Source organism: Athene cunicularia (genome assembly GCF_003259725.1).
Source record: "Athene cunicularia isolate RWA chromosome 4 unlocalized genomic scaffold, athCun1 chr4_part1, whole genome shotgun sequence".
NCBI classification, from domain to species: domain Eukaryota; kingdom Metazoa; phylum Chordata; class Aves; order Strigiformes; family Strigidae; genus Athene; species Athene cunicularia.
Window position 1 is genome coordinate 16,294,800 of NW_020799098.1, and position 16,360 is coordinate 16,311,159.

Genomic DNA, 16,360 nt, shown 5'->3' on the forward strand with positions numbered 1-16,360 from the left:
AACCATGCATTTTAATTTTTTTGCACAATATACATTCACCTACACTGTCTGAAATATTAGGTTTACTCATATGTAATCAATTATCTATTATCTTTCCTAGACTTGCTTTTCAAATAGGAAGGCTATATATGCGTGACATTTTACCAAGTTGGCTGTGCCAGAAACCTGGGAACACTAATAATTATTCCATGAAAAAGCAAAAGTTTAAGTTTCATGAATAAATTTCATAAATGATGGTAAGACTCTAGATACATAGCACAATGTTTTTAATAGCAATTTTTCTTTTCTTCAAATGGTTGTATATAATGGCAGTCATGGATATATTAATAAGTTTACACAGACACTTGTAAAAATCACTATAAGCATTCATTGATTCTGAAAATTTTGGCCTTTGCCCCTTTGCCTCATCATTACATAGGTAAGTGTAACACAAAAGCACTGCTTTGTACTGCTGACTTGAATGTAATCAGTAAATTAGGATGCTATTTTCTTGTTGCTTCCTCCCCTAATAACTAAACTAGCTAGACATGTCAAATAGCATGTTTCATAAAGTAAAACAGTGAGAAAAATCAGACTATAACTATGATTGTATGGAGAAGTCAAAAAGAAAGACATTAAGTGCTTGAAAAGCTTGCAAAAAAAAAAAATCTATAATGTTCTTGAGTGAGAATGAAAATTGGATGGTAATGTGTACATGAAAATCTGTACATGCTATCGTAACACAGCTGTCTGATCCAGGCTCCCAGCTCCTTTTCTCTAATATTAGAACTGTTTCAAAATTTCATGGTAAAAGACTCATGGTTGTCCCTTTCAATCCTGCTGACTTTTGCTTGCAAATTCAAAGCATTCAAAATTCAAAACACAAAAGAAATATAGTTTAGATCCTATCAACAGGTCTAGAGAAATACATCATGGTCTGGTGAGTAGATGTATCAGTTTCATAAGAACAAATTATAAATGCAGTGCAATTGCAATAACCCTTTCTTTAAAAAAGAAGTGACAGAAGTGGAATACTCAATTAGAAAGATGTGCAAGCCAGAAAATTCTCACATGCCAATATGATCTCATTAAAGCCTTGCTTAAAAATGGCTTTAACATGCTCTCTGTAAATAATATCTTTTGTTTATTATTACTGCATATTAACCAGCACTTTCAGTAGATACTAAAATGTCTTTAAACAATCATTCAACTTAGAATTGAATGACTACCTCACGATACATTGTACAACCAAGGAAAAAACAACAAACCACTGACATTCTCCTTCTTTCTAGAAGGAGGTCTAAATGCTGGGTCAGTCCTTTTTCTCCAGAAGTGGCAGTTCTGTAACGATGAAGTCAAGGAGAGAGCTGGTTCTTGCTAACTGTCTTGTGCAACACAACTTCTTTTTTTTCTTGTAGCAAGGTGCACTGGTGATGGCCAGATCCAGAGAACGCTCTGCTCTGTGTATTTGTGTCACAGTTGTCACTGACCATTTCTGCTGAGAAGCTACGCTGCCATTTTCTGTACTAGCTAATGTTCCCCATGGACATTACTTCCATCCTAAAACTTTTTTTGTGTGCTGCAGGTGACCAGTACACTGATCTGAATGACCAGGTGCACATACCTGGGTTTAGTATAGCAGTGACTTGCTAAAAGAGAAGCAGGCATTGATCCTATTTCTAGCAGTTGCAGCAAAAGCTTCACCAAAAGCTAACGTTCAGATGCCAGGGGATGTTCAAATTGAAGCTGACAGCACAGTCTTAATCCTGTTTTCCTGTGCATCTGTATTGCAATAATGCATCCTGTAATTACATGATCACATATATTTGCACAAATGAATTTGATAGTATACAAATTTACTACAATCTAGATATATGTGTTCACCTTTCCACAATCACGAGACATATCAAGGTATATTAATACTAATTTGAAGCCATGGCAGTCTGCAATATTTCTACTGACATACTGGTTTCATTTTTTTGAAAAAGTTATTGCTAGGAGCAGCTAAAGTTATATTTATTATATCTGAGCTCTACACTGTAGAATCACACCATCAGATTCTAAATAGATCTTTCATCTTTTTTTATTATTAAAGAGAATTGATGAGGGAAAAGAAGCTTCAGAAGACGACATTTTGGGATATAAGAATGGCTTTCAAAGTATGCTAAGAACATGCATCACCCTCTTCCCTCAGCGATGGGGTTTCCATACAGGACTCTAAGACTGTCAGCTGGCCTAACTGCTTGACCCAACATGGGGGAAGTGGGTCCAGAGGAGAAAAATCAGCTACTGCTGAGCCTGGCTACTGGCTTACCCTGAGGGAGGTCAGCAGCACTGGAGGGGCAAAGACATAGCTGAAGAGCAAGTCTGCAGACCTCACTCACAAAGGGTGAAATAAGTAACAAGGATGGGAGGCAATGTGCTGAATAGTCTACCTTCTCCACACCTCTAGAGGAAAAAATCCAGCAGGTGTTTGGGGAAGAGGATTTGCTATCAGACCAAAGAAGAGCATTATGATCAGTGCTGGATATGTAGAATAGACTCCTCCAGGACTAACATGGGGTTTTTTTTGGAAGCAAGGGAGAAGAGCAAAGGATTATTTCCTCTATGCTATAAATTATATCAAAAGTAAAATTAAACAAACTTTTTTACCAGGATGCCAGACAAGGCACCTGGCAGTATGCCTAAATAAGGCATTATCACAAAGGGGTTCCTTCTCCAGAGCTAAATTCACACTCACTTTTTAGCTCAGTTGAGGACTGCTTTTCTGAAGTCAGTGGCCCAATCACCCTGATACCATCTGTGCTATGGAGTGGTCTTCAGGCTCACAAACTGGATTCCCTTCACAAGAGAACAATCCAGGAATGCACCTAATGCATGTCAGCCACTACCAGGCATTTAGTTCACTAGACGATTGGACCTAGTCCAAAGTAAACCCCTACAAAACATGTGCTTTGTGGACGTCATGTCCTCAACACCAGCTGTTTTGCTTTTCAGATCCTCTCCTAGTGCACTGCACTGCTTCATAACATCGAGGTAGCCTCCAGCTACTACCACAACAGATTATAATCTTAAATCAACAAACTGCCACTGAGAGTGCTAAGAGTACAAACGCTACCTTTCTGAAGGTGGTTGGAGATGCTGGATTATCAAGTTGGAGTGTTTTGTCCACTTTTCCTATTTCTCCCTACCCTAATACTGTTCTTAAATTGTACACAAATTCACATTACAGGTCATGCACATTTTACTAAACTAAGTTAAACCCTTCTCTCAGTATAAGTTACCCTCTATTTCATTTTCATTCTAAAACTACTAACCAGTGCAATCAATTTAGTTGTGCACGCATGATGAAGAAAAGCAGCATAATGAATAGAAACAGCCTGAAAAGGGCAGATACTCCTTTGTTTTCCAATTTGATAAACATTTTCTTGGTGTAAGGCCACATTCTGGTTCAACATCTCTTTGCCTGGACTTTTTTTTCTTTTCTTTTCTTTTCTTTTTTTAAATAACTATGACCTGAAGCATCTCTTTGGATTACAGAATTTGATGCATAGCCAGCCATGCATGTGCAACTGTCCCTAAGAGCCAAGCCTCAGCAAAAAAGCTGGTGTGCATACAATCTTGAAACAAAAATAGCTGTCAAATCAAAGCTAATTTGCCACAAAAGAAAACACTGATCCTCAGTTAGGGAATACCAAGCTAGTTTGACTTCAGGATTGCTTAAAAAAAATATCATAGTAATTTGATTTTATAAAAGAAAAGTGCATTTTTAATCTCTCTAATTTAATAATGGATGAGATGATTTACCTTAAGGCTGAAAGGCAGGGGTGGGGGGGCAGTGAGGAACAAACATATACTGGTTCTTAAGAGTGAAAAAGTTTTAGTCTCTGAACAACTGAAAGAGGGGAAGGAAACACAAAGTTATACAGCAGGCTGCTACTATCACATGTGCCACCAAAAATATGTTAGTTCAATGCTCCCTGGATCAGGATTTCATTTTACCTCATTTTAGTGAATTAAATCATGTACTACAAAGGAATTTGGATCTGAATGAAAGGAACAAGATTGATATCAGGATGAAAAGTAATGCCCTATTAATTCAGGTCCAGACATTAAAGACAAAAATAAAATTGAATTACACAGTATTCTAATATTTCTGGACTAGATGAAATTGTATATAAAAGCCTTTTTCATAGCCAAGTGGAGATGGGAGCAGTAATGGATTTTTAAAAGATACAACAAAATGGTCAACATCTACTTTCAGGCACCCAGTGCACTGCACAGATGATGTTGATTCAAAAGCTGCTGCTGAACAGATAGATGTCCGCTGGTGCTTCTTGGCACACGTTCCTCCACCATTATCCAAAATGGTAAACTTTTAAGATTAGCCCAGGTCACAGATGAAAAGCAGCTTTTTCAAGCTGAATGGTATGAAAAAGGCAACACTGATAATGAAAGAATAGCACTTTCAAGACACTGTAGTCAAGGTCTGAGCCCCTTTGGCTGAAAGAACACTCTGACAAGTTGGCCACTCATTCTAGAGTACAGGTATGGAAGAGACATCACCTAACCTTGTCCAATGCTAAGTTGCATGCGTTAAGGCCCTTGGGCAATAAACTTTTCTCAACCAGTGAATGGTGATCCTCATGTCTTGGCTGGGTGGCAGCAATGAAACAGACCTACACAGGGAAATCACAAGGTTGCAGCTAACTCCTTGTGCTGCAGCATTATCTCCCCAGCAGTCCAGGCCATCTCTAGTGCTTCTAGGTAGCCTGTACTCCTTCTCTTGGCTTTCCCATATAATATAAAATCATCATATTAACACTCACTTTCAATGACCTGGAGTGAATGTCCTTCAAAAAAGACCGGGTCTGGAACACTAGACCTGGATTAGCACTTCTTTCTGGGCAGGCAGAGTTAGGCACCAAACAATGTCCTTCAGGAGACAAGGCATTCCCAGTAGTTCAGTAGAAGAGTAATTTGAACTCCACAAAACCAAAGGAATATCACAAATCTCAATCATTCTGTTCCAAACCCAACACACATTCCTATAAACTGTCCCTTCTGATGTAAACTTTTAATAGTATCTACATATTGGCTGCATTTGTCTTGAAAAAATCTAAGCAAATATTCCACAGAACTCACTTCTCCAAGAAAACAAGGAGAGAAGAAACAAGAAATGTAAGGTACTGCTTACACTGCAATATGCACCAGAATGAACTTAAAATACTATGGTATGAAACCTGTATGGATCAAATAGTGGAACAGCAAAATGTCAGCAATACTTTAGAGGTAATATAATTTGGAGTGCAGAATTCAATATGATAAAGAACGATAGCCACTGTGTAATATCTCAACCTTCTCATACACAGAAGAATTAAAAAAAAAAAAATCATGACTATATTAATTCTAGGAAACTTCCAATATGGAATTGGTAACAGTATCTTACTGTCCAGTGTCAGCTTTTGGTTCTATTTCTACTAATTATGGTGCTGCAGCTGACCCAGTTTAAATGTATTTCTACAAAGATTCCATAATTTTTAGTGATGTTGCATATTGTGTTTTCCCAAGCCATTTAAAAATATTGCACTACAATAAGTACCTAATGCCTAAAAATAAGGTGCATCATGTGGAACAGCACATTGAAATACAACGTAAAAGTTTTATTAAAATGTTATTTGTACAGTAAACGCAAACACACACATTTGTGTAATAAACCCACCACTGTATTAGGATGCACACTTGCATATTTGACTGTGTTCTATCTGTGCATGCATACATGTCTGTGAGATTGAATTTGTGGGTAGAGGTCACGTTTTGCAGAGAATTTTTTATTATTTGAACTTAAAAAATATCATCTGCACTTCCAAGCCTTGTCCTGCTGGTGTCCTAGATCCATGAGGTCTGCAACACCACTACCTGCAGTGTTAAGTGTATATGCACAATATAGAATTTTAAAATTTTTATAAAGTTTATACCTTTATACCTATTATAATATACCTATTATAATATACCTAAAGCTCCCAGACCCATTAGGATTGATATTCTGATTCACCTACACCTGAGGATTCAGAAAGGGAAGAAAAAACTCTGATGGTCCACTGCTTAGTTATTCAGTGCTCTATAAAAGGAAGTTCGTTTCTAATACCTTCAGGCAATCCATATGTTCCGAAGTATTATAGTTTGTACTGGTGTTGGGTAAAACTACTGTACTCAGTTAAATGCTTCTCTTTGGTCTAGAAATGAGATGACAGTATGAAAATATGCTCCACCACGAATGGTATTGTTTAGGTCATTCATGGAGTGGGGTGTTTCACTTCTGAAAAAGAAGTATCATTGTAATAAAAGAAATAAAACAAAAAATGCAGAAAGAAAAATCCTTCCTGACTACTGAGGGGAAGACACATATAATTCTAGATTTGGATGAATATTCAGACTGAGGCTTGGTTTTTACAGGAATTCTTTAAGTATGTTAGAACATTTTTCTGAAAGAATGTAACATATTATTTAACTAACCATCTTAAAAATCACCTGATAATTATAAAAGCTGAAGTAATAACAACCATTTTCAATTTCATATTAAAAATATTTAAAAATACTTTAGTATAGCAACATTTTTATTTCTCAGTTTTTAAAAGAACTTTATATTTGATGTACTGATGCCATTTGAAGCCAAACACTGATCTGCCTGCCAGTTATTTAGCAAAGCAGAAAAAGTACTGACTAGTTCCTCACAACTCCTGTCACACTATGCAAAGAAAGAAAGCATTTACCCGATTTTGTCATAGTGAGAAGTTGTTTAATATTTTGGTGTAAAAAGCTATTGATTTCCATTACTTTACATGGATTTCCAGCATTTTATTGACATTGTCTCCATCAGGGAGAAAGAACTGAACGCTACATAGTTTGGACCAAATGCGTGAACAAAAGTCAACCGCAAGAAAGGGATGATTTGGATTAGGGAGGAAAGAAAGCCCATAAATCACTGTGATTCTCTCATGTTAATTTTGCCTTTATTTTTCCTGCTCTCTGAATGGACCCTAGACTCCCATAATATCCTTTTATATTATGATTTCTCCCAAAGAGGGCCTATCACTTAATCTATTTTTGCAGCAGCAGGATCAATCTGATTGACTGCGATTTTGGTGTGGCATTGCAATTAGAGGCTATATATATTAGTGCAATATTCACATTAGGAGTTTAGTAGCCCTTTTCCAGGTGCCACTTTACAGACACAGGTTCTTCGACATTGATTTCTATAACATGCTTAGTAACAAGCAGAAAAAATTTGAGATACCCATTGTCCTGGTTCAACTAGGGTAGTGTTAGGTTTCCCCAGCAGAGAGAGAGGGGGAAGGGATCTCCAGCCAGGTTATTCATACCATGCTGACGTCAGGTCCAGGGGTGGAAACTTTTTACTTGCTCTTTGGTGGGCTTGGTGGCGAGAAGCTTTTCCGTGACCATTTTGCGGTATTTCTCTGTATATCATTTGTCTTGTTCACTGTTATTGCTGTTTATTGTTATCATTGCCACTGTTGTTGTTCAGATTGTTTATCACACTGTTGTATTAAATTTCTTCTTATTTTAGCCCGGGGTTTGTGCCTCACTGCCAGCCCGACCGGCTGCGGGTGGGGCAGGGGCAACAGCAACATGCTCTCCGGTCCTGGCAGGGCTTAAACCATTACACCCATTTGTAAGATATCTGAAATCTTATATTTATTTGTAAGACATCTGAAAAATAAGTTGATAGGACAGTTTTCATGATTAACCTTTCCATGAAGTACCTAAACAAGGTTGTGCATGCACACACATGTGGCACATCTGCTACTTTTCACTAAAGAAGTCCTTTTGTATTTTAGAGGTATCGATAACTCAGAAGTGCAGAAACATTATGATAACTAACAAGCCTGCAGTGGGCAGAGATAAAGGTCTAATTCATATCTGCTTATCACAGATCAGGAACTAGAAGGAATTATTCCTTCAGCACGTGTCAGTAATACGGAGAAAAAGAAAAATGCATGTTCTGAAGGAAATTGGTGGAAGATTCATGTGGGAAGTCTTTCATAGCCAGCAGCATTAGAAAAACAATATTCATATTGTTAAAAATGAGAAATAATAGGGTGCTTTTAATCACAAAAAGTTTAGAACCCAAGATGAGAAAAACATTCTGGAACTTGTTGCGATGGCTGAGACTGAACTGAATAGGGGGCTGAAAACTGGCACTTGCTTTGGGACCAGCAACTCTCTGTAATCAGAGATGCAGCTCAGACACAGCCCCTTGGCTGGTGGAGGCCCCATGGTCTCCCCATGGAATCTGTTCCAGCATCTCATTTTTCTTTTCGATAGGAACTAACCCCTCAATGTACTTTCTGAATGCATTTTAAGGCCATTGTCTCTTCTCCTGTTCATCTCGGATATGGAAAGAGATCACATGCCTTTCCTTGATAGGTCTTGTTACTAGTCCCACTTTTCCCTCTCCTTTTCCCCATATCTTCTCTTCTGTAGACTGACCAACTCAAATTCTTTCCTTTTTCTTTGTAAGTCTTATTTTCAAGGCTTTTGCTTTCCTCTGCATACTCTCCAATCAGACCACATGTTTCTGTACAAATACCATCCAAAACATTCATTCAGTACAGACAAAGAAAAGGCAATCCCAATCAGTAGGAGAGATAGAGCTGGTGCTTCAAAATACTGAATTCACCAAAGCTCAACTGACTGGTACAAAATATGGATAAAAACTATGTATAAAAATTAAGACTCTGTTAAACACACTTGCTAAAATATCCAAAAGCCACAACTCTACTGTGAGAAAGAAAACAACTTTGGTAAAAAAAGTAGAAAAAGGAAAAAATCCTAATGAATATAGAATGTAAAAGCAAAGAGAAAAAAGGGGAAAGCATTCTTTAAAAATACATTATGAAATATAAAATAGAACATGATGCTGAAGGTGTCAGTGAAAAATCCATGACTGTATGGTCTAGAAAAAAAGAAAGACCTTGAATTTTATTTTAATTTGGAAACAGATAATTTGTTAGCATCAATATATAAAAAGCTTTTTTGGTCTACTTTTGGAAAGAATGTTGCTCTTGAGATGAAAAGTGTTTCCTAGTCCATCAGCAGCTAAGAAGGATCTTAAATAGTATCTATGAGGAGTAAATGTTTTAAAATTAGCAGTTCTAAGAGTTTCTTTTGCACATTTCTGTCTAGTGTTACAAAATAATAATTAAAAAAACCCAACCCTACTGAGGGAATTAAAAAAGCCTGCTACTGTTATGCTGATATTTAAGAAAGGACACTATACAGTCAGGTAAGTGTATAACATAATACACTTGCTTGATATCAATTCAGACAATATAGTGAAAAAAAATTATACAGGATTTAACTGACGAAGATTGAAGTGAAAGGGATGTAATTAATGCCAGTCAACATGGGTTTATGTAAAATAGGTCTTGTCAAACAAATCTCATTTTATTCTTTGATGAGTTTCCAGAAGTTTGGGTGATAAAGATCAGTGCATAGGTGTAATACACTTAGATACCTGTAATGCATTTGACTTATTAGTGCATTGCTTATAGTCTTACAAAAATTATGAATATGCTGTTTTAATAAAGCATATGTAAAAAGGATTGAGAACTCCTTAAACCTCTAATTTTAAGAATTAACAATTAGAAATCATTAACTGGGGGAGTGGAGGTGCTAGTGGTGATCCACAGGCACTTGGGGACCTGTGAGACTTGATTTTAATGCAATCTTAATCTGTGTTCTGAAACTGAACTCAAAAATATTGTCAAGAAACTTTGAAAAAGACAAAAGTAGGAGAGTGGTATATAAAGATGAAGACCAGGCAGTTGTACAGAATAATCTTTCTTACTAAGCTAGGCCAATTTACTGTGTTGTACCTGAATGCTCAAATCATGTTTAATGACTGGGATTTCTCTGGGAAAAAAAATAAAAGAAAGAAGAAAGAGCATGTTCCTGGAAATACTACAGTCTGTTTCTCTTGACAAATTTAATTTTCTCTGTAAGAGTTATGTGAGAGAAGCCAGATGACAGTTTTATAGAAACCTGAGGTGATAATGTAGTGTGCTAGCCTCTCAAAACCATCTTTTTGACAATAGTTAAGCAAGTGGGTAACTTTCCCTGTTTATTCCCAAGCTATGTTCCCTGCTTCTAAGAAATGCCTGCTACATGTAGCTTTACACCATTAACCCGAACAGAAGTTATCCAACAAAGGACTGTAAAGTTACCTGTATCACACAGGTTATCAACAGGGACAAAGGTAGAATGAATCTGTTGCAGCTCAGTCGCTGTGTATTCACTAAATAATTTGTAGTAAATTCTAGAATACACCTATGTAATACAGTCTAAAGGCACACAGAGAAACTTAAAGCTGATCTTTTTACCATTTGGCCAAAGTTCACTGTTCTCTGAAACTACTGCCCAAAACCCTCGGCTTTCCAGTTATCAAAAAATCAAGAAATGAAGAAAAATCAAGCAGGGATCACGTGCCAAATAGAGAAAATAAACAATAAGTGCATAAAATGCAAAGCATGAGTTATATTGTACATTCCAAACACAAACTGCAGTAGCAATTATAACACAAAATGCATATTCAATTATCAGCTACAGATTCAGAGCAACAATAAAACTGAAACCATGATATTTTTCTAGGGATATAGAGAGCAAAAGAGCTCAACTGTCTCCTTCTGAAATTTCTGCTGTGTAACATTATGTGGTGCCATATAAAATTGGGTGATGGAAGCCCATAAAAAGTGCCTGAAATTCTCAATACATTCTACATCTATAGGCTTAAATAAATCCATTTTGAGGACTCCATCATACCTACCACACATGACATTTTTTTACAGCTACAAATGTGATAGCTTATGCTTTTGCTTCCTCACAGTATATAGCTCCTCCATGAACAGAAAACATTCAGTGAACAGAAGAGAAATGTAGGCAAGGTCTAATTTTCTGTACAGTGGCAACTGCATCCATTATGCGTTACAGTGTCACTTTGCTCTGAAAGAGTTAACTTTCTAGCTCCTATTCTCTGCAGTGCTGCATAAACACTGCACATTATTCTTACTGAGCATGCTTCATCTTTCCTGTCTCCACAGTCTTGGGCTGTCAATCACCTGTCAGTCCCTACCACATCAGCACAGTGCGCATCACCAGGCTGTCAGCACAGCAGCTGATGAGACTCTGCTAAGAGCTGTCAATCAAACTTGTTTCTCTTATCTGTTCGGGAAATATTTTGTCTCTAAGAAACAAAGAACCTGGGCAACAATGGATCAGAGTCTAGTATTTACTCTTTTACAGGGATAGAAGGTTCTTAACAGGAAACGAATATGTTTTATCCACAACAAGGAAAAAATAAATCTGCTCCATTAGGTATATTTTCTTTTTTTGGTTTTGTTTAAATCATATATACTTCTCAACTCAATAAATCAGGACATAGTAAATTAAAGCAAATTTCTTTTTGCTCTCACTGTAAAATGAATTTCACAGGTTTACTTCTTAGTTTCTGTTTAATATAATTCAATGCAGTTTAAAACAGGTAGCATCTCTTTGGTTGGGGGAATCTTTCTCTATCTTTAGGCATTGGAATGTGTGAGCTCTCTTTCCATCTCACTGTAGTCAAAAAGCCAGACTAGAGAAAACACACATAATTTACACCTTTGTTACATTAAAATATATCTTTATTTTCTCTAGCCTTTCTCATTAAAACTGAATTTCAACATAGAATTTAATAACATGAGTAGGGTAGCAGACCAAAAGAATAGCTGAGGGGTATAAGCAAGCATGAAAAAACCATACATTTTCAGTGGATGTATCTTCTTTCTGGAATGCTGTACCAGGGAGGAAGAACTGCAGAAGGTAAAGTTCTTGCATCTACAGAAATAAAATACTGAAGAAAGACAAAAAGAGCTGTAAAGATGGGCACAGCAGTGATTTCAGGTCTGACAGAGGATTTCCACGTGAAAACTTGAGCTGGGCTTTTAAGTACACATCTATCTGAGGCAGAATAATGTTCTGCAAAGATAACTGGTGTAGGTCTAACAAACCTGGCAATCAAATTAATTAGCATTGGTGGATCACTGAACTAACAGACCTCTACTCTTCCCAGGGCATAAGTAAGTGTCCTGGTTACAATGACAGTGAGTAACTTTACATGCTGTGCCATACTGATACACAGGCACATTTAAAGCTAGCTCAAGTATCAGTACATAGTGCGGTCTTGTGCCAAGTAAAGTAAACATAACCCAGTGACTTAAAATCCTCACTTTGACCCATATCTATTTTTCCTTACAAATTAAAGAATCTCAGAGCTGACAGTCAAGGAGAAACCTTGCAGACCCAAGAGGGAGAGTAGCAAAGGGAAGAAAACCGCTTTTCTCAGTATAGAGAGGATGCTGTAAAACACAGTAATGTGAAAGGCAGGCCTGAATATTTGGTGTTTTTCATAAAGCTTCAGTTTGGGGCCATGAAATTAAATAAGCAGCTTAGTTTTCTCACACACACACACACACACACACACACACACACACAAAAGTGAGTTTACAACCCTTACAGTGTCTTGGACAGAACTGTATATGAAAAGTTAAAAGAAATTGGAGGCGAGTAAATTTAGTAATTTTTTTTAAATCTTGTAACACTTAACACAAACTATGATTTACAGGCCTGATTCATATGGTCTGAACATTTGCATTGGCTGTGGGATTGGGCTGTCCAGGTAAGAGCAGAGTGCAGAGAGAGCCAGCTGGGAAAAAGGCTGTGATAGGAAACCCATGGAAAGGAAAAGCATGGAAAATAAGCCCCAGAGGGGTTTGGGGACTGCAGTCAAGATTAGAAAAGAGCAGAAGAGGATATGCAAGTTCCCAGCAGCCTCTCACAGTGTTCTCAAGGGCTTTGAAGAAGGAACCGGGGCAAAACAGCATGCTCCTCACCATCTCTGGCGGCTTAAGGCAAGATCTGGACAGTCCCTGAGAACAAGGAGGGAAAAGGACTGGGAATTGCCATAACCCAGAGAAAAGCTATGGCCATGGACGATAAAAATCTATTTGTCCTTTCCCACACACACACCCCCCCACAAGATTTTTTTCTGGAAATTGTTTGCTCCTTAAGACAAGGAAACCATTGCCCAAAGGAAAGAAAATGAGGTGGCAACCACAACCGATGTCAGAGATGTAAGCAAATCTCTGACAGGCTGAAGCAAGACAAAGGCAGGCAATTTTGAGATGAATCCTGGAGCAAAGGTAAGAGGTTGGCATCTTTCATTACTTTCAACTCTATAAATGACTTCTCAAAGGATGCCTATTTCTCTTTTCTAGGGTCTATTCTTGGTTCCCTCCAGTATTGTTTGTGCCTGCAAGAGCAAAAACAATTTGTCTCTTCCCTCTCAGCCAGCTCCAATGATTTTAATTCCCACTACATACTAAGGAGTGTGCATGCTGGGCAGGGAGGCAGGTGTGTCGCTGGGAACAGTGCAGATGGAGACCAGGCACTTTTGTTTCATCTCTTCCAAAATGCCACACTTGGTGCTGCCACCATTCAGCATACTCTGGCTTCCCTAATAGGAGCCCCCACTCACTGGTCAGCGATTTCACTGGTTGCTTGGAATAAAGGTACACAGTGACATTATGTCTTTGGGAGATGCCATAGTAGTAATGGAGCATGTGCTCGGCTTGGGCAGGCAAAACGTGACCTCAGTCAGGTCTCTGTGCTTAACAATGACCTGCTACAGGTAGAAGCGATTTTCTGCTAATGTTTTCACCCAAAGGAGAGCAGACTGCTCTGATCTCAACTCCTGGACATGTTTTTGGGCACAAACTTCCCTGTAGGAAGAGAGGGTTGTTCTTAACACACAACCTCCACTCTGCAACCTCCCCAAGCACCGCTGGACATGTTCCTGAGCAGGAACTTGCACAACCTGGCACCCTCAAGGCTCCTCTCAAAACCTGCTCAGATGGCAATGGAAGTCCCAGACTGGAACAGCTCAGGCATGCTCTTTAGAATATCACTGAACAGGAATACCGCTCGTGTTAGAAAGAATCACTAATACTGTAGTTTGGAATTACATGAATATTTACTAATGAAGGAAAGGAAACATGAATGAACAAAACGAGCCCTAAATGCTGTGCTTTAAATCCAGACGCTGATAATAACACCACCAAAAGAAACAACGGTTTGTGCAGAGACCAGAAATTAAAACCAGAGGAAAAATCTCATGTACTAGTTGCTTTTAAAATGTGCCTACAGTAATTTGTTCTTTCAATCACACTTATCAGCAACAATGCTAAGAATTACAGTATTGCCCCGTACCAAACTGTCCCAGTTATAGACAGCTCAACCATTATCAAGCATTTGTGACAACAGGAATATTTTACTCTTTGACAAATTCTTTCATATGCAGCACTGTTTTCCAGAAACACAACTCCCTCTGATCTAACTGGACATTAATTGCTTTTTTGCTGATGTATCTGTGCCTTCTGGACTGATAACACAACTAGCAAATCTGATATCTGACAAGTTGACTCAACCTAATCAGGACAGATCAGCTGTTACCAATGTTGCTATAGGCTGTAATTTGAGGACCTTTACAGAGTTATCACTTGCTTTGAAAGGCAAGAAACTGTAATTCTGTCAACACTAATCCCAGAACGTGCGTTCAAAGTGGCTGTTATTTTTTCTCCGGGAGAAGGTAAGTAACACTTGTCAAATAAACACCTGAGATAATTGATAAAAGGAATTAGAAGTATGTGAGTGATACGCTGACAATCAGTCACTCTCATGAAAAAGAAGAACCTTGCAAGATTCAGAACATTAAGCAGAGAGCACAAGCTGTCACCATAAAGCAGGGGTCACTCTGAATGGAGTGAAACAATTGGCAATGCAGTTTTTCAATGTTTACTTATCTCTCTGTTGCTTAGTGCTAAAGCTGAGTGAATTATTCACTTCAAACAATTTGTTCAATGAATTTTACTCCTCTTTCCTGCTGAATGTATGCAGGCAATGGATACCAATGCCATCAGATTTATTCACTGCTTCACTTTTATTCAAGCTTTCATTTAGTCCTTGATAGAGTATGCTAAACTTCCACTGCTTTTCAGAAAAAAACCCAGGGCAGGTCCTTAATGTGTGCAAACAGCATAAATCCACACAGCTGATGGAATAATGATTATCTACACCAGCAATGATATAGCTTTTGCTATTTTTTTTCTGATCCCTGTTTAAATCTGGAAGCCCTTCCAGCAACAATACTGAAATTTGCTACAAAGTTCCCTTCTGTGAACAATTTTGCCCACAAGACTCAACACCTAATGTTTGCAGAAACCAAATTAACAAAGAGTGCAAACACAGCCAAAGCAAATTAATTAAAAATTTCCGAAGATTATATTGTATTATTTGCCCTACTCCACTAGGAAATAATTTATTTTCATGTAATAAAATCCAGAGGAATTCCACAAAAAAATGGAATCCCAACCCATGCAATTCTTCAATGGAACTTGATGGTCACTGAATACAAACAAATGACTTTGTCACTGCCAGGGCTGCATCTGTACCTTGTAGATAAACTGTATTTAGAACCTTGAGATTAAAATTAGAATAAAAAATGTATCTCTTACTGTATCGCTTTGGTCCATCTTCCAAACAAAATGAAAGGGTTAAGGTTGCATCATCTTCAAAAAATTCAGTTGCAAAGGCATCCCACCAGAGGTTGTCACTATCCTAAGAAGCAACAGAACATTCACTTAACAGGAGGCAAAATTAAAATAGGATCACACATAGTCTGAAATTCTTCACCTATGATTTTGGGGTATAGATGTCTATATGATATTTCAAACTAATTTTCCTAAAGTTCTAGTACTAATTTAAGAAAAAAGCTAAGATGTTTCATTTATCATACAATAAACTGGCTTTCATTTTATCCAGCACACTAAATATGTAAAACTTTTACTCTCATAAATGAATATTTTTCTTCAAATGTTAAAAATGGTTTTATAACTCAGTTGCAAATAAAGTAATTATGACTTCTTACCCCCTTTTCTGGGCTGTGTATCTCAAATAACTGGTCCTAATAATGAAAAAACCTCGGTACTTAATTCTGTAATGCTACATAACCTGATTATCAGCATGAACTGACAAGGAAGTTATTTAGAAACTAAATATGATAGCCATTCCATTCCAATGCATTTAATATAAATACAATGGTTAATTAAATACCAGCAGGTTAATACCAGCTAGTTGCTTAAACATAATTGTTGTGAGAAATCTTTACCTTTCAGTGTGATACATGAAGCAAAACCTGTATTTTAAGATGGCCTGTGTATACTTAGACTTACAGTAATACACATAGCTGGAACACAGTTATTATGAA

At 37.5% G+C, this 16,360-nt stretch overlaps 1 protein-coding gene across 11 annotated transcripts in view; it reads right to left on the reverse strand.

Annotated features, from left to right (window-relative positions):
- The window catches only part of LDB2 (LIM domain binding 2), a 219,296-nt gene that overhangs the window by 126,071 nt on the left and 76,865 nt on the right, over window positions 1-16,360 (reverse strand). For all 11 annotated transcript variants that reach the window (XM_026847123.1, XM_026847130.1, XM_026847131.1 and 8 more), the window contains one exon: window positions 15,609-15,711. In XM_026847123.1, the coding sequence (XP_026702924.1) occupies window positions 15,609-15,711 (103 nt within the window). The remainder of the gene's footprint in view (window positions 1-15,608; window positions 15,712-16,360) is intronic.